Source organism: Rhyacophila brunnea, unplaced genomic scaffold (assembly GCF_057557595.1).
Source record: "Rhyacophila brunnea isolate RB1 unplaced genomic scaffold, BYU_Rbru_1.0 scaffold_4, whole genome shotgun sequence".
NCBI lineage: Eukaryota > Metazoa > Arthropoda > Insecta > Trichoptera > Rhyacophilidae > Rhyacophila > Rhyacophila brunnea.
In genome coordinates this window covers 55717456-55737888 of record NW_028233068.1, presented here as the reverse complement: position 1 = coordinate 55737888, position 20433 = coordinate 55717456, and the positions used below count along the sequence as shown (strand labels likewise).

At 31.9% G+C, this 20433-nt stretch overlaps 1 protein-coding gene across 1 annotated transcript; it reads right to left on the bottom strand.

Moving 5' to 3' along the window:
- Positions 1-1272: 1272 nt before the first annotated feature.
- Positions 1273-14687, bottom strand: LOC147067542 (vitellin-degrading protease-like). Its single transcript, XM_085953782.1, has 6 exons — positions 14564-14687; positions 12158-12899; positions 9098-9356; positions 7649-7801; positions 2091-2229; positions 1273-1734 (listed from the first exon to the last, which is right to left on the bottom strand). Exons 1-6 carry the CDS (start codon positions 14622-14624, stop codon positions 1721-1723), a joined length of 1368 nt encoding a protein of 455 aa, XP_085809908.1. The 5' UTR covers positions 14625-14687; the 3' UTR covers positions 1273-1720.
- Between the last annotated feature and the right edge of the window lie 5746 nt (positions 14688-20433).

The window sequence follows — 20433 nt, the reverse complement described above, 5'->3', positions numbered from 1 at the left end:
TGTCACCGGCCACCACTGAAGCTACCAGTATTCGTAAGATGTTTATCACACTTAAATGGTCAAAGACATAGCTTATAATAAGTATCTTTAGAATTATCTTCAAATGTGTTAATCTTGCCGCTTTTTGAATAATAAAATGCCTAATTCTTGTCAAATTTGGGATCAAAGAGATTATCAATATAATTTTTTATCGTAAATATTTTACTAAAATTATCTCGTCATAAATTATATTAATGGTTTTATAAATGCGATTAAAATTAATAAATACCACTGCACATTCATGTACTGAAATATGACTATATTCTAAAACATTAGAGCGAGAGGTTTAAAAGAATACTATTTTATGTTACAAAAATACTTTATGCAGTCATCAAATGTTTAAAATAAATATAAAGGATAATAAGGCTTCAAAATTATATAAATAGAATATCTACAACGATTAAAAAATGTCCAGGATCATGGTTTGAAAATACAATAAAAACTCAATTTTGACCAATGCTGAGCATGTGGGCCGTTAACAAAATAAAAGAAATTACACAATTAACATTCGTTAATCTTATTTATCGTCTATAATATTATAACAATACGTATCAGTAACTACATAGTATATACCTATTGATCAGTATCACATTCGTGAAAACAAATTTTAATACATAGGCAATTAAAAGTATACCATTTACTTTTCTGTCTTTCATTTGCTAACCACCTGCTTTAATTCGTTTTACAATAACATATTTCATAATATATCATGAAATTCTTAATCCTTTTTAACTTAAAAACCATCATCGAATATATCAGCAACCACCTCCAATACACGGGTATATAAAAACCTTCCTACATCTTGGTACTATGTCCATTAACAATAATCAATTATTTGTTAATCTAACTCTCTTTTTTTCCATCAAGTCACAATCATCACCGTCCTGCTGACGCCCTGTCTACGAGCTATGTGTCCGGCCTCTCTCCATTTGGGGATTTAAGTATACCTTCTTAATTACTTCATGTACTATCGTCTCCTTCCTTATCAATATCTTCTTATATATCATATTCCACAAGTATAGAGTCAAAATTCGAATAATGCAATAAATAATATATAAGTAACTTCGACTTGATCGTATAGAAACGTAACATTATGTAAATGTATTTGTTTTATTAAATATTTACTCTATACTTAGCAATATAAGTACATTTAAAATACAGTAACTTCAAAATATGGCAAAATAGCATTTTAGAGATATAATTTTGGCAGAAAAATAAAAATATATTTTTTTACAAAATATTGTTTATTATTTTATTTACTATTTTTGGATACGATAAGTATTACATATTTTAAGTAAATATAGGTGTGTATAGACCGGAACACAAAATTTTATCAGTAAACCAAACAAATTATTATCTTACTAAGATCTTGTATGTACATGTTTAATGAAAAACCTTAACGTTACATACCTACAACAAAGATTTCCCAGAATTTATTTTTAATATAAACAAAACTACACTTTTATCAAATCTTTGAATTATTTGTGCACTTAATTTTTGTTGGGAGTAAACTAATTGGAAACTGAAATCAATAGTAATAAACTAGACCGACAATAAAATGAATAATTTATAAAATCACCATACTATATTGTATTTATGTTTATGTTATGTAGGCGAGGTTGCCTCATTCGCTGTTAGAACTTTCATTGATTCCATTTGTAGAAAGTATTTTCATCTTGATTCAATTGTTTGTATCTAAAATCAACATAAATTAATTAGATGAATAATGAAAAAAAATATCTTTCTTTCTTGAATATCATGTTTAAAATTGCTGATATCTCTCGATGAATGGAAATTCGCTAGTCAATGGCAACCGAGAGGAACCAAATTACTAATGGCTGCCATAAAATCCATAGTTTCTATGAAGTAGTTTTCACAATAAAATGACAATTTTTACTGAATCTAAAATGTCGCTTGTTAGGTCACATAATACTTATATGAATCGTTTTTGATAAATATGTTTAAGTATATAGGTATTTGATTACGTTTATATATTACATATATCTGTAAAAATATTTCAATATATTATTAATATAATAATTATTTTACACCGATATAATCGATTATCCATTGACGAACTGAGGGGATTCTTGCATACACCCCAGGGAAATTTGGTCTGCCACAGCCTATTCCAAAAGAAACCAATCCGATAAGACGCCTGTTAAATACGAGTGGTCCTCCGGAATCACCCTGTAATATATGTAAAAAAGATTATTCAATGAATAATTCACAAGATTTTGAGAATGTATCATTCCATATATTGAACATACATAACTTGAAAACACCTAAGATAATAATATATACCCACTAGAAAAAAATCATATTTTATTATCAAACTAGCTGACCCGGCGAACTTCGTACCGCCTCAGAATCAATAATCTTGTGTTAACTTATTAGCTGAATTAAATTCATTTTTTTATTAAGTTAAAATGAATATTCAAAATGAATTAAGTTCAATAAATGTGCAAAAATCAAATCAAAATGAAATGGATTACATAGTTTTGGTTGGTTCAGATTTCGAAGCATGATGACTACTGAGCCAACCTTTAGTTGTAAATTATGCGATGGCAAGCCAGGAAGATCCAATGAGTTTAAAAATTCAGTTGGCTAGTTGGTTGCTTCGTCTTCGTTTGTTAGTGCAAGAACGTAGTGGTCGCGCGGGGGTGGCGCGCCGGCATCTTGCGAAACTCAAACGTATAACCGTGTGTAAAATGTTCGTAGACAGTGTCTTTTTTCGGGCATAATACACATGGCTATACGTTTGAGTTTCGCAAGACGCCGCCGCACCGCGCCTGCCAAATTACTACGGCCAAGCACTTACACAGTCGATAGATTTGAAGGAATACAGTAGACCAACGATTTGATTTTGAATTGTGAAGTTTAAGTGATCCACATCTTTGTTCTTTGCCGCAAGAATCCTCGTTCACTCAATCAATTGTTGACACGAAATTGCAAAAATTCAGCGGAAACGAAATCAATCCGTTCGATTCGTCGACAGGAACACGGCCGTTACCGATAGTCAGAAATTGCTTAGAGAAATCTTCGGCAGATGGATCGTTTAGCAATGTAACTCGCATGTTTGTCGTCAGCTGAAGGTTCTTCACATAGCGCCACAGAGTCAATGATTTGAGGCGAGCATTTATTTCATCGGCAGCGGTCGATCTTGGAATGACTGGTAGTGTTTGGCGAAAATCGCCAGATAGTAGAATCATTGCGCAACATCTCTCACAATGCGCGTTTGTGCGCCATTCTACATTCATCCCAGGTGATGATTTTACTTGCTACCAAAACTTTGGCCATTGCTGAATGTTTCGCAATATTGCATATCGGTTTTTCAGTCGTTTGAAGGTTTAACGGCAATTTCAACGCTGAATGAGCCGTTCGGCATTCTTTTAGCAACGTGGCCGCTATCCCGGAAGAAGCAACTGCTACAGCAATTTCGGATCTCGCACGAACAGTGGCCAAAATAAATGACATGAGGAATGTCTTTCCAGTTCCACTGGGCGCATCGAGGAAAAATAAGCCACCATTTCCATCATCAATTGCCTTCATTAACGTATCGTGCACTACCTTCTGTTGGGGGTTCAACATTGGTACATTCGTTCGAACTAATTAGTTCAATGCATCTCGATCATTTTCACGTTCACGTTCCAATTCTAGATTGAAAGCGTAATTCACTCCACGATGTGGCATTGGCATTCCTAACTTGACTAACAAACTTCCGCACATGAGGTAACACATGTCTTCGATCAAAAGGAAAACCTGGTTATGTATCTCCTTATTCACCTCGAGATCAGGATTCCTTGAAATGACACGAATTCGATGTAAAATGTCTTCTGACATGTCATCCTTGTAGTTATTCTACAGTTTAGGTGGATTCGATGGGAAGCATGTCGAAATAATGATAGCAAATAATGTGCGTATCTGACTTTGAGATGCAGAAACAAATGATTTAGCGATTGTCATGTCCCAATGAGTATCATTTTCAAGCAAATTGATCTTTTGACATGCAGCAAGAAATGTTGGGCACACTACACCATTGACAGTTCGAAGTGGTTCAAATGATGTCGGCCTACGAACATTTACCAGCAACAACCGCCATTCTTCGGATGAACTGTGTAAATGCGACCAAGAGCATCAGTAGAATGTACATCCGGATGATCAGGAACCGCATCGCTTTGCTTCCGACGTTGAAATTTCTTCGATGAAACGTTCCAAGTGTAATAACGTGGCATCTCAGAGTAGAAAAACGCTTGTGCAAACGGATCGCTTTGGCAAAACGAAAAGAAACTGGTCAATATTGGCGCTGGAGATATTTCAGCACGTTGAGCAACATTCGATGCGTTGAAATAAACTTGTTGACCATTCTCCAGATGCACCGCCAAATGTACATCAGTGGGATGACGTTCATGAATGGGGAATGACAGAATACGCTAAATCGCTTCATAGCAGCTCACATATCAACCAATTTGATAGTGCGTGATTTCATCGTTGGTATTGGGAGTTTGAACGCCAAAAACTACAATATCGCTGCCTTTGGTGACATATTTGCAGATGTATTTGATGGACTTCACTGAATTGCAAAACTCCACGTTGCAATGCACCTTGAATGTTTTGGAAAAAAGTGGCGAATACGGAACAATCCAAGTGTTGTCACCACGACATCGTTTCACTTCATTTTCGTTGTGATAGTTCTACCGTTATCATTGGGTGATTGACGCCGATACAGTGGATAACCATCATTAGCAGTGATAGTCTCCGCCGTTAAAATTCATGGATAACGCTTGGAATACTTGCCGTTGACCATGCACGGTGATTGGGGGTTGATGGCGCCACACTGTCCATGAATCATGTAAGTAATTACAACATCATGCAGGTCTGGATCGGTTTCGGGATCAGGAATCTCGGCACATATGATGTCATCTTTTTGGTCTGATCGAATTCTTTCGACTAACCAAATAAGAATGTGTGCATGCGGCAAGCTTCGTTTTTGTCATTCAATCGAATACATCCAGCATCGAGTTTCCCAAAGACGCGATGCTTAACAATGTAGTTCATCAGCGACAGGATTTTTTGTTTGAAGACACGTGCGGTGATGTCGTGCCGATCACTTGATGTTTGTCCGGGGGTAGCAGTTGAACAATTTCTATTCATTTCGGATTTCATTTCACGATCTGGACGACCGTAATGACGAACATATGTCATTGCATCTTGCGCATATTCATGCATATGACGCGGGCTGCTAATGTACATTGCCGATAGAATAGTCAATCGACCAACATTAGCTGCATCTTCTACGTTGCTGATTGCATCGCGTAAATGAATATACTCCTCCGATCGCAGTTTGGCTTGGTTCAACCGAGTGAAAGTGAGGCACTCCGTCTCGATTTTAAGCAATCGACGAAATTGCAGCAAATAGTTGTCAGCATTTTGACGAATCATCAAATGATAAACACTGGAAAATTAATCACATAATTCAAAATTACATAATGAAGCAGTTATCGATGCACACACAATCACAAATTTAATAACCTCATAAAGTGAACATCTTCGAAGGCAACTTACCGTTAGCTATTTGCGCACCTAGCTGGTAATCGGCTCGATTATTCACGTAGATCGATTATAAAATGAAGTTCGAAGGATGGATTTTGAAATTGGTAGGTAAATAATGAGCAATACCAGCAATGAGATCATGTAATTTTATCCTTGGCTTTATTTTTGGACGCTGTCGAAGAAGTAAAAAAAATTCAGGCAGGACAACTTCCTCCAATATTTGCCGGAGTATACAACAAAGTCTTTCAGGATTATCTGAGGCTGAACTGAATCAACTGTCAAAGGATAGATAATGCACACAACGCCTTTCATTTGTTTGTTTGTTTCTTGTTAATTCTTTCTGTCATATATCAGAGATGGCGTTGTATATGGATTTAAATTTTTTGTGATTTTTTTTTATTTTCGAATGCGCGAGGTTCATTGTTCAAAATGTCAAAATGTATGAGAAAATGAATTTTCTTCATAATTTATTTTTTACGTAATTTATCCGATATTTTAATAGTTATTCTGCTATTCGAAGCGGAGACAAATCCAACAAATCAAAGATTATAAAAATCGGTCCAGCCGTTCTTGAGTTATAAATGGTGTAACTAACCCGACTTGGTTTTATATATATATATTGCTTATCAAATGGTTATACGGGTTCAAATTCCAGTATTGTATTTTTTTTTCAAATATGATTTTTTTTAGTGGGTATCTGAGGTGTTTTCAAGTTATGTATATTCTATATATATGGAATGTTACATTCTCAAGATCTTGTGAATTATTCATTGAATAAAAGATTTGATTTATTAATAATATTTTGATGATTATATAGTATTATATAGTACATATGATATATATGAAATATAAAATAGTTTAGAATTACATTAATGATATTACTTTCATGGCGAAATCAAGTATCCTTCAAGAATGATTTACAAGAACTGATAAATATTTTCTAGATCGACGTTTTCTGCAAAACAGTATAAAATAATCGATCACCTCAATACAGAAACGTATGATTGTTTTATTTAAAAAAAAAATGTATATTATTAACCGACGTACCTCATGTATGTATATTTTTTTTTTAAATGCGTAGGAAGCAACAATTACAGAAAAACGCCAATATATTACCTAATAGCATAGCATAGCAGTAACCATAATGTTGGCAGATGTGATTAAGAAAAAGGATGTTAAAACAACCGTATCGTTACTAATACCTATATAATATATAAAAGTGTTTATTGTCTCTTATGTCATCGAAATAAAAAGTGATAAAGTCTCAAGTACCTAGTATGAGGTTCGATAAAACCAAACAAATCTTGTGTATTTTTTTACAAGAATTTTGGTTAGACGTCTGTTTACTGTAAGCCAGGTGGGAATAACAGCAATTAATTTCCATGAACAATTACGGCAAGAATTCATGAATTCAAGAATTTTACCTTAACATAAACTAACCTAAGCTAACCTTACAAGTAATCAAATATCTATAATCGAATTTTGGTATATTGTATTTATATTCCAACTGTCATACATAAGTATATTAATACTATCGACCGAAGGTACTTGATGGAATTTGAATTTAAATTCTAATGGATTTAATTTTTGTACTATTCCGTTTGAGTCTACACTGACAACGAATACAATTTCAGTCAGTAGAAGAGATGACCGGTGGGGAAGAAGGTCCTACAATGGAGACCATAAATGGGACGTTGAAGTATTTTAAGACCCACTAAAAGATTAACCAATACTATTGTGTATGGATGTGGATAGCACAGAACCGGACGACAGATATTATGGAGGTATATGACATGTACAGCAGTATATAAATATTATCTACTAAATAAAGGAGAGCAACTTGAATTATTATTGCCACGCGGTTAATTATTGTCCATACACCATATTGTATAGGCCACATTATGTGACCCACGTGACTGTAAGCTACTTACGTGACCAATTGTCTGTATCGTCAATTGTGGACGTGTGCATTTGTTTGTGGTGTTCAATTGTTCGTGAACGATTATGTATATACATTCGTCGTCTTCAACATGCTTTTATTAATAGGTATCAATACCTGACATGCATCTTTGCCTCCAGAATGTAATCCAGCGCATATCATCCTATCCGTGATGAGGTTCATGAAATAACCGTTGCCTGCTTGTCTACAAGCCCGATTCCTTATCACAGGAACAACTGTTCCCAATAAGTATGGCGATCCTGTCATACCCTATAAAAACCATAGAGATTGATTGTAATAGAAACATTTTGTAAACAAGACTTGTTAGTGATTCCAGAACGTTTTTAGTATGTAACTTCTTAACTATATTCTTCTTCGTAGATTTTATCCTAACTGTTGAGAGTCGCGATTCCCAACGGTCAGAACTGCGATAGTTTGCCCATTACTTATACACTTCTTAGCTCTGGAGGATATTGGCAAATAGTCTATTTTAGATATTCAGTGATTTCAAAATAGAGGAGTTCGTGTATTTGGCCATCCATATAATTCTGAGCACCTATATTCAATATTTAGTACTAAAAACGTTCTTACTCACTAAAAATTACCATTTTTTTTTTAATTATTATTGCTATCTACAGACAAAATAATATTTTCTATTTTGGTATAAATATATGAAAATAAAATAGATACCGTAAGCCTATTCCTTTTCCCTATTTTTATTTTGTATAATTTAAATTTAAGATTTTCTCGAAATACTTGATTTCATCCTGAATTTCTCTGTATAGAAAATTAATTTGACAATTTTACCCGAAAGACCATAAACAAGATCTGACGGTTGAGGTATTCTCAAGAGGTTTTTATTTATTTTTGACTATCAAAAAAAATATCAAATATTTTTCAATTTAAGATTTACGCCAACCAGTGTTCTCAAAAATACAAGAAATCAAATAGTCAATATAAAATCTCGAGAATCAACAGGTCAAAAATTGAAACCTCTTGTCTTGCATTTCCTGCATTTCCGTATATACATATGTTTTAAAACTAAGCAGCAAATTACTTAGCCTCTTATCAGTTATATTATGAGACTACAATATTTTATTATAAATAACATATTATGTAACTGTAAACTTAGGTAGGTAGGTACTAAGTAAAAAATCTATACCTAAATCATTATCGATAATATCAATTATTATATAATAATATTTGCGCAATAATATTCTGACCAGTCCAACTAGAATTATTATACTTATAAATGTGAGATAAATAAAATTAGCATTTGTCTTCTATTGCAGAGAATATGGGTCCATACCATTATTATATTATTTAAATTTAAAATCACGTAGTACAGACGTTTTTTTTTTACGAAAAATATTAGCATTTTGATAAACCCATTGTTTTTGGAATTCAATTCAAAAATCCACTGAAAATGTTAATTTGGTCTATGCATATGATTTAAACTAGCAACCCATTAATTTTAGGCGAGCTGTTTGCAGTTTTTCTGTTGCTGATAGGTGAATTATTTGCAAATAATGCTTATTTTTATAAAATATTATATAAAAATCGTACTCCTTCATAAACAGCTCCCCAACCAAGCACTGTGGCTAAGGATCCTGGTATAACATCAGAATTGTCTCCCAGTATAATTGGCTGAATTTTGCTGCTATATTTTAATGGTGTATATAATTCCAGGAGTTGAAAGTCGTAGTCAAAGATTGCGTAACTACTACGAGGGTTGTAGGATGGATGTATAATATGGCGCTTGATAGAATATTTCATGCCATGGCCGGCTAATGAGCTGCCAACCATGACATAGTTTCCCGTTGATCTGAAAAATAAAAGTTTGTACTCGATTAAGATGGAAAAATTAGAATTTTCAGCTACATAAAATCTGCAAAGAATGTGAAATTCAGTAAATAACAATTTACCTTCATAAATGGATCATAATATTATCCTCTATGGAGTACTCATATTGTGAATTAGTATATTGCATTAATAATTTGTAATACCCATAGTTATTTTAACATTATAATTTATTTATTTAAAAAATCTGATTCAGTAGACATGTTTAGACTTTTAGAGGAAAGATAAAATAATTATAAATAAAAGTCTTACTAAATGAGTTAAGTAAAAATAACACTTTTCCACTTATTTGACAACAGGTATCAATAATTATAAGGTCAATGGCATGGAAATTAGTCTGAAGTACTATTTGTATAAATGTTTATGTGTATCGTTAAATAATGACCAATATGAGAATCAAAGTAGTCGACGACACCAATACACTAGTAAACGAGTATATTAATTGGAATTGAGTATCGACATCTTTCATATTATGTATTTTCTCGATTAACTTTTTCAAATTATTGATGATTTATATTTTCTGAATTGTGATCTGCTTGAAAGTTTTCTGCGGATAAAAATTAGATTGACAATCATACTTATTACGAACGAATGCCACCCGATGCTTATTTGTAATGGGGTTTAGAGGTATATAACTTTAAAATTAAATAAAATACATAAAAATCGTAGTAATAGCAATAGTATTAGCTCTATTTGAAAGATAATTTTATTCCATTAGTGTTTAAATATGATTTCGGGGATATAGGCACCGCGACTGTCTCGAAGATAGCGCTATCTAGAAGTCCAACTTTTGACCACTTTTTAGAGCAGCTGGGGCCGTATATTAGCAATAACGTGGCAAATGTTAGCTTTTAAGTCGCTTATCGTATATATTTTATGGGCGTAGACTAGTTACTTCACATATTTATCTTCTCAGAAAATAATCTAAAAGTGTTAAATCACACGATATTGGAGGCCAATTTACAGGTCCATAACACGAAATTATGCGCTCATAGAATGTTTCCTTCAATAAATTGATTGTGGGGCGCACTATGGGCATGTTGCGCCGTCTTGTTGAAACCATAGTGTGGAAGAGTTTATGCCGTTTAATTGTATGACGAAAAAGTTAGTAATCATTGATCTATAGAGCTCTCCATTGACTGTAACATTCTGGTCCGCATCATTTTTGTAGAAATATTGACCATTGATTCCACCAGCCCACAAAGCACACCAAACAGTGTCTTTTTGTGAATGTAATAACGTCTTAATAATGGTTTGTAGATATTCTTTACTTCAAATGAAAAATTATTGACGTAGCCATTCAACCAAAAGTAAGCCTCATCGCTAAAAAAAATTTTGTGGTGAAAATGAGGATGAAGAGCAATCTTGTTTTCGGGCCAATCACCAAACGCACGACGCACACAGTGATCAAGCGGCTTCAATTCTTGCACAACTGGATTTTGTAAGCTTATTAACCAAGATATTTGCGCAAAATCTTCCACAAAGTCAATGAACACAAGTCCAATTGCTGTGCATGATGGCGAATCGACTCATTTGGGTCTTCCTCAATACTACGCTCCACAGCAGCAACAGCTTCTTCGGTGCGCTCTGTACGCGACGTCTCTGCGGATGAGTATTATCATTTAGATTTAGAGTTCAGGTGGTGCAAAAACGATCCATGGTTATTTGAATTACTTGATGGACGATTATGTCGACCGTAAAATGGACGCGCACCGTAAGTTTCGTGAACTTAATCACAATTTTCGAAATAAATTTGCACAAATTGTAAGCGTTGTTATGGCGTACGTCATTCATGGTGAAGTGGTCAACCAAACTGAGCACAAATCAGCTGCCAGCTGTCATATTGGCTGTTGCTGCAAAAAATGTTACCAATTCTAAAAACAAACCTCTAAAAAAATACTCTTTAGTGTTGATTTTCTTCTGATGACTTTTAATGAGTATTTATTTGATTTTTAGTGGCTAAATGAAGTAATACATATGAAGTGGTAAATTATTACCATTATGAGATGTGGTCATAATGCCGTTTCCATAAATATATGGCAAATGTACGCGGTAGGACCTTTTCTTCGATAATTTGCTATTTATCTGTTAAAATTTAACAGATAAACATTCGAAACACATTTTATAGATATACGTTAAAGGCAAAATAGTAAAAATTAGTAAGTAATAACATTATATACTATGGCATGTTTTGATGCATCAAATATATTGTTATATTTTTTTGACCAAACTCTATTTAATGCGGTTTCAAGAAGCATTTGAATATACTCAGTTAATATCTCGGCATCGTTGTATAAGAGTATACTAAAAAGACTAATCTTCCAACCTATGTACCTACCTATTTTATTATTAGCTAGGTATTAGTTTAACTATTAAATAGAGCTATGGATCTTCATTCCGCAATTAATAGATTCTATTTGACGACGATAACAATCATGTTGAAGAACTTAAAATGATAAAAAAATATTTTTTAACCGCTATATCTGTTTATTTTTAACCGCTAACCGGTATCTTACTACTTACATATTCTTCAACCATTATTCATGAAAGTTTATTTAGTGAGGAGACGTAGTACAATACGATTATGTGTGAAACATTGATTTAAAACACATTCAACATAACTGATTGAAAAAGCGATGTAAGGATAATATTATGTTTGATTTGATTGGAATTTAAGCGATACCATACGACGGGGACTGATTGATAAAAATCAATTACAAAACATTCACGTGATTTTTGAAAAATAAATAGTAAAAAATCACTTACTGACAATGAGCTGCAGTAATCAACCACTTTCTGGTTAGTATGGATGAGCCACAATTTCCGTTATAATGTGCTATATACGGAAACTCTTCGATCTTTAGTTTTTGTCCTCCAATAATCCTGTCTTTCACTATTTTACAATTCATATTCAGCGACATGAGAGCATTTAGCTTCTGGCAAATTCTGATTGTCAAGTCATCGACAAGTTTATCGTAGGTCGTATTATCTAACCGGGGGTTTTTATATTCGGTTACAGGATGTATAGAAGCAATGGGAAGCATTAATCTTTTGTTTGAACGAATTTCAGTTTCTATCGGAGGAATATTGCTTTCAATTCCTGGTTCATCTTGATCGATCATATCTTGATTATTATTCAATGCTTTTGTACTGTCATTATTTGACAATTCAGCTAAAGAAAGTGAAGAAATGATTTCTTCTTTTTCCACACGCGTATTGATATCAGTTGTTCCTTGAATATGTTGATTTTTATTCACTGCATCAGTTTTTTCAATTGAAATCATTGGATTTTTATGGGATTGAATATTTTCATATTGAATTTTTTCCGTACTTCTTCGTTGTCTATTTTTATACTGATTTAATTCAATATATTTTTGTACCGTCACAAATCTTTCCAAAATTTTATTTTCATTTTTGTATTGGTTGGTTTCAAGCTCTTTTATACTTGAAATTTTATAATTATTATCATTATACTCATGTTTGTCTTTAATTTCTGATTTTGAAGCACCTAAACAAAAAATACATAAAACAAAAAATGCTTGAGTGAAATGGCAATTAATGATTTGATATGGTATATTACAATAATACAGAATAAAGTTTGCCTTGCTTCAAAAATTAAGTACTACCAACATAATAATTCTATCTGTGATTTTATTGCAGACTGATTGGAATATAATAAAATACGTTTTAAATATAAAGCATTTAATATTACCAACGAATTAGAGTAATACAACGAAATTTCAGGTTAAACTCGGTAGTTGTCGTTTAACGTGAATTTAAATGATCAATACCCAATATTTCCTGTCGATGACTATTTGATGAGACAGGTACCTAGCATTAAATTGGTAAAAAAAACCCTTTATCCAGTAGTATATCACGTATTTCTTGGACCGCTGGCCACTCTGAAGTACAATTAATATATTATTCTAATTTGTTGATTATCTGCAATGCTTTTCACTTTAAAATGTTATTTAACAAAAAAATAATAAATTGAAACAACGGAAAAAATTGTTTTTTTAACAGCAGGATTAGTGCCTGCACCAGTATTTTCTTTTTGGTACTCACAAAGTATTGCATTAAAGACGAGGGGCATATAAAATTTATTATATTCAAACATAAATTATCATAAAAAACTTTATCCAATGTCAATTTAAAAAAAAAACGTAAATATTTTTTTTATTTTGATTGTTGCATAATATATTATGTAGCTACTTATAAGAAAACCGATTCCGAATAAATAATAATTAAAATTGGATCTCCATTTATTATATTATTCATAGAGCAAATGATAAGTAGATTGTTGTTTTATAAATTTTGCTTTTTAATATTTAAATATTTTTTATAATAATAATTATCATTCTTTATTAGAATAAAATATAGTTAGACACACGTAGGTCAAGATTTAATGTCTAAATAATTACAAGATAAAAAGAACTTTTTTATGTACAACGTTTTTTAATTTTCTGTTGAATCATATAAACTGGACAATTCGATGTATTAATAATTTAGGATAAATAAGGCAATTATTGTCAATAAATCATTTTTTTGCTATTTTGCAACAAACAAACAAATATAAAATATTGAAATGTCATTTTGATTTCCATAGTAACGCACGTATATATTAATAATTTAGTTGCTAGGACCATCCCCGTAGCAACCAATAATAGTGGATTAGATTACAGATTTCTTCCGAAACAACTTTTCATACAAAACAGGATTAACAGAAAATGAATTCAATTCTACTTAAAGATGGCTAAAAGTATTAAAACAATGCATTGGCATCGTGTTCTGATATAGTCTAAAAGTTTAAAATGTCTAGCTAGTCGGGACGTTAGGACAACCACCGGACAAACAATAATACGAGCTAATAAAAACGTTGTAAAATAATACATATTATCATGTATCTATTTCCATGAAATATCTACTCGACTTTAAACTATGAGCGTGATGTATGTGTTATTTTAAAATATAGGTAAATGTCGATATTCATTAAAAAATAGGCACAAAAGATGTTAACAATATTCGTATTATCTTGATTATGGAAGAATAATTTCGTTTTACCGGTTATTCGACAATAAAATTACTAATATTAATAGTACAAACTTACTGTCATTATAAATATAATATCACTTTAAATCATAATGGATTAAATTGTATAAAACAAACACTTACTGTAAATATTTTTTACTGTTAAAATGAACACAAATAAACAAACGAAAAGAAATTTCGTCATTTTTCAATAAAAAATTATACGTCCGGTGAATGTAAAGGCGAGAAACAAGAAGAAAACGAAAATTATTCTTATAAAAAGAAATATGAGCGTTATCGTAAAACAGATGTATTTTTAAATATGACCTTATAATAAGGAGAAAAGTATACATGTGCAACAAGTATTTCAGAGAACAATTGAATTAATTATCATTAATAATAATCAATATTTCTTACGTACCTACCTATGACGTTTATTAAGAATACTCTTATTTCTGTAAGAATAAATTAAGTACTTACTTTCGTCTCTGTTCTGGCAGAACACACTAACTGGAGAATACTAGTTTTGAGTAATTTGACTTTGAAGTTGTTAAAATGTTTGAAATGGTCTATCATGTGAGTTTATTAAGTAGTCGTAAAAAGGATGACTTTAAAATAAAGACTGTTTATTTATTAAGAAGGTTTCCAGACGGTAATGTTTGAAATAAGGAACATTTTGGTATAACTAACTCAATATGTCATTTTTTCAAATTAGTGTCTTCTGCCAGAACAGTGACATTATGTAAATGACTGCAAAAAAAGGTTTTCGGTATGTAATTTAAATAAATCAATGAATTATCTATATTACTTTATTTTTGCTCTTATATTATGCTAAGTACCTACGCAGGCTACGTGGCAAAGCAACGTACAAGACAGAGAAAATTGGATTCAGCTGGGAGAGGCTTCATCTGGCAGTAGATAAATCCAGGTTTATGATAAATGATAACTTTACCAGTACTTTTGTATTATTATCGTAAAATATAATCTTATTTCTTTTCATAAAAGTGTATTTAATTTACAAATGACAATAAAATATCTACCAACAATATTTAGATAAAAATATTGGTAATATTTTTATTTTTTTTTACCTTAAAGTCAAAACTCGTTATTTGATTTCATCTCTTTCAAAATGGCTGGTTTCAAAATGGCCGATGTTTTAGTTAGCGGATTTAGATTTATTTTTAGTTTCCAGTACAAATATTCCACTATAAATAATTAAACGGAATATTGTTCTACACGACACCCAGGCCAATCCTTCAATAAATGTAATAGGCAACCTTTTAAATTCATTTTATGACTATTTTTCTTTTCTTTTTTTTCTTTCTTGAGAATCGCGGTTTCGTACTAATGCAAAGACCGCTCTACGTACTAAACCGACGTGACTGAAACAATTGTATAAAGCAGTGGCGTGCGGTTTATGGATGCGGAGCATGTCCAGAATTAATTGACGATGTATTTATTGTGCAATTGGATGATAAATCTTACATATCTTTACTTATTTTAAAGATTCTATATTAGGTATAATATGTAAATAATTTTAGAATATATAAGAACTACCACGCTGCAACTCAATACCATATTACTACATCATCGGCCACCCGCTAAAATTCAATTAGTTAGAAAACTCTAAGTACATACAATGTAGCAAATAGTAGGTACGTATATACGTAGGGTTTTCAACAGAAGGCTTACGAATAAAAGTAATCGCACGCTATTATTACATAGGTATTTACTTTTGTTTAGTAGGAATACCCAATTGTATTTATAGTTTTTTTAATTAATGAAACTGATGTCTATTAAGATAAACTATTAGGAAACAAGTCGTAATTTTTAATAAAATATAATAAAAATACATTATAAAACTTTTTTAAAACTATGTACTTATCTCACAATATGATACATAAAATAAATTATAATTAATTCTACGTAAGTATTGGTTTATTCGACCATAATATCTTTTACTATTTTTGCTGTAAATAAAAAATGTATTGAGCGATATAACACATTATGGATTACTTATTGTATTTTGGCATTTACCTACTTACTTATTTATTGTTATAACGTTTCTAAATAAAAAGTTTACAATCCACGCTATGTTTCAACTGATCGCGAAGTGTATATAATCGGCATATATATGAATTTAACGCGTACACGGGTTGCATTTACAAACACGGTGTTCATGAAATATCGTTCAACTTAATTTATTTACGAATCGTGAAAAATATTATTTGATGTTAAAGGTTACAAAACTGGAGAGACAATAGGTGAAAAAGATGACCCAAGTGTAAAATGGCTCGTGACTAGAAAGACTATATGAGACATGAGCATCAAAACAAAAGTGAGATAAGGTAAACTAGAAACTATTATATTTATATCCATAATTACGCAGGTCCCCAACCCCCGTTTTGTGACCCTATAGCTTGAAACACCTGTCAATAAAAAATGTCACAATATTCTAAAACTTACTAAAACTTTGTTTCCAAACCACATGAGCTCCATAAAAAATGTAACATAAAATAAAATATTATGATTGATAGTTCATATATAGGTATTAGTTAATAGACATTAAGTTGACAGGTGATTTATAATGATTAAAGGATAAAGTCAACTATTTATTTTTATTTTATGATTATCTTAAATATTTTTCTCACTCTATAAACAACACCGTTTTATGCCAATGTGGCGGGGGTCGAAGTACCACAAAATGCTGGCCGCGCTACAAAATGCTGGCCGCTATACAAAATAAATAATGGGATAATTTTATTTTATATTCATTACAATATTAATAAAATCGTACAAAAGGGTTATTATATTATGCAGTTCGAATTCATATAAAATAATATTAGTTCAAAAAAAATAATATACCATAACCAGCATTTTCTTTTTGGTACTCGCAAAGTATTCCATTAGAAGTGAGGGGCATCTAAAATTTATTATTTTCAGACATAAATTATCATATATTATATTAAAATCGTACAAAAGAGTTATTATATGCAATTCGAATTCATATAAAATAATATTAGATCAAGAACAATAAGACACTTCATCAGCATCTAGTACATCGATATAGCTGAATACCATGATATAGGTAACCAGCTACTAGTAGTGTATACAATATGTATAATAATGAAATAGGTGAATATACAATATAGTACCTACTACCTACCCATAATAATATATAGAGTAGTTGACTGAAATCGAGTGATATCAATGGAATTTTGATAATAATATATTTCTATATGATTAAATAATGCAGCCACCTACCAACAACTTGCAAAATGATTGTTTTACCTACTATGAATAAATTTGGAAAATAAATATTTTTATGAAAATTTGATTAATCCATAAAATATATTAATATGTTTTTATAAAGAATCAATAGAAACATATATTTACTTAGCTTAATTATTATATCATCATCTGTTGGGGTCGATCCACTCCTAAATTTAGGCGTTCCACTCTTGACGATCCTTAATTCTTCACTGTCACTCACCAAACCTTATGAATTCTTCAGGTCGGCGGGTTTTAGGATGTCCATGTGGTTGTTTTTTTGTAGTTGTTTAGTACCCGTTGAATACCTCTGTATGACGACATTTGTCCAACGGTTGTCCACTTGTCGTGCAATATGTCCAGGCCATTTCTATTTTATCTGTACGGTGACCTCTATTACATTACGTAACCTTGCCTGTCTCCTTATCCATTGGTTTATTTTGTGATTTTCTTGCGTTACGCGCAACATGTACCTACTTTTCCATGCCACTAAATGCCACATTTTTAAGATTATTTGTCTTATAGGGTCTATATTTTACACACATATGTGAGCACTTGAATAACACATTGGTTGAATACTTTACGTTTAAATAAAAAGGGAGATCACTTAAGATATTACCCAGGTCCGCTAATACGCTCCATGCCAGTTTAGTTGTGCGAGCAATTTCGTCATACACATCACGGTCAATTAAGATTTTTTTCCCGAGATAAGTGTAGTTGTTAACCCGGTCAATTTAAGTGCGATTCGGAAAAACAGTGTCTCATTAATTTTGTTCTTCGATGCATTTTTCTTTGGACCAGTATTACAGCTTTCATTAGCAAACCCCAGCATCCTGTTTTGACTTCTTCGCATAGACAATTAATAATGTCACCTACAAAGCACACGTGACTGTGGTATTTGCCATTAATGGCGATTTCACAGTTCTTCCAGTTAAGTTGCCTAAATAGCTATTCCTGCGTATTGATGAATAATTGAGTGAGATTGTGTTGCCTTGCCGTACACCTTTGCTAGTAAGAAATCCGCAATATGACGTATGAAGTTTTATTCTACCTGTTGCATCACTGCAATGCCTAGGCCCTAGAGCTTCCTTAGCTGTAAAAGGCGTCTATAAATATTTACTATAATGTATCTTTCGGCCATTACAGCACCCATTTCTCTGGTGAATTCCATTTTTTTTAATTTTTGACACAGTATTATTTACATGTGATATCAGTTTTACAAACAACGATATTACTATTCCACGACAAACAAGCACACTAATGGCAAATAAACTATTTGTAAATCCATTCAAACATGACGTGTATAAAACAATAAATATGTACATACGTACATGGCAGAATAGGAGCTACTTTAAAGGACTGATGAGACTGGAAATACCTGGTGAGGTAAATGATGGGCATCTACGGTAAGGAGCTCCCATTTGTGCGATAGACATCTCAATAGTAAAGTTCATAGGAACCCAAACAGCTGATCATGGGGGAGTTTGTGTTATTCACTAATCATATTATGAAAACGATCCGGTATAAATTGAGGCTCTCTAGTGCTGCAGTCTTGAAAATATGATCTCTTTACTGTCGCTAACATCCAGCTTCCATACGAGTGAATGACAAAAAGATGGTTTTATGGAAATTTAAGAGCCATATTTTAAGAAGTATTGAAATATACTAAATGTAGGAAGGAATACCTTACCTCTGCTGCTGTGGTTCTAAATTTAAAGTCCGATATATTATTATGTTTATATCATATTTATGATAACGCTGAAATAACCACTTGAAACAATGAAGGCACCCAAATTAATGTTTAAAATGATTTCAAAAACATTATAATTTAATAAAAGAGATTTAAGGCAATGATTGTTTAACGAATTAAGCATCTAATGAACGCTTTATGTATTTATTTTTTTAGAATTATTAATAACCATGTCTTTGCTTTTTCGTACAAGGTGGTTGTTAGCAGAGCGTTGGAGTGGACCCTTTTTTGAGTTGCTCCATTCCGGGATCTAATACTTGCTCCGGCTCCGCTCCAGGGTCTGCTCCGCTCCGGGTAAAAAGTTTTAGGTAGGTAGGTATATAAATGTTTAAAAAAAAATAAAAAAAAATAAGTAGGTACCTAGGTAGTTTTAAAATACAGTCATTTTCATTATTAATTCTATTAAACAAAATTATCGACAGCAAACCGTCTCTCATTATTTGCCTCTTCTGTCAAAAAAAAATAGGTTATTTATCACTCGCGCAGTGTTGCCATATTTCAAATAATTCCAGTGGTGCAAAGTGTCAAAATATAGATTTTTTAATATAGAAATATAGAAATTTATTAATAAAAAAAACATTCGGAGCAGTGGAGCACTACAAATTTTTGGTGCTCCGGGTAAAATCTCATTGCTCCAGTGCTCCGTGGTTCTGCTCTAAGCTTCGCTCCAACGCCCTGGTTGTTAGTAATTTTGAACAATCAAAAACACCCAGGTTTTGAGAAAATCACATAAATGTTGTGTTTTATTTATTTTCTCTGTTCAGTTATTTTATGCCGCATAGTTAAATAAAATTAAAATATCATCGTAATAACGAAATACGCAGTAATGACGAGCCTTTTACTCCGTTATTATATAAATCAAATTGTTATATAGAACAGTTTTTTGTCTCTCCTGTAAAAATTGAATTTCAATACATCGAAAACGCTATAATATTTACTATAATTTAAAAAAATCGTATTTACCTAAAGAAAATTGTTTATGTATACCACCTAT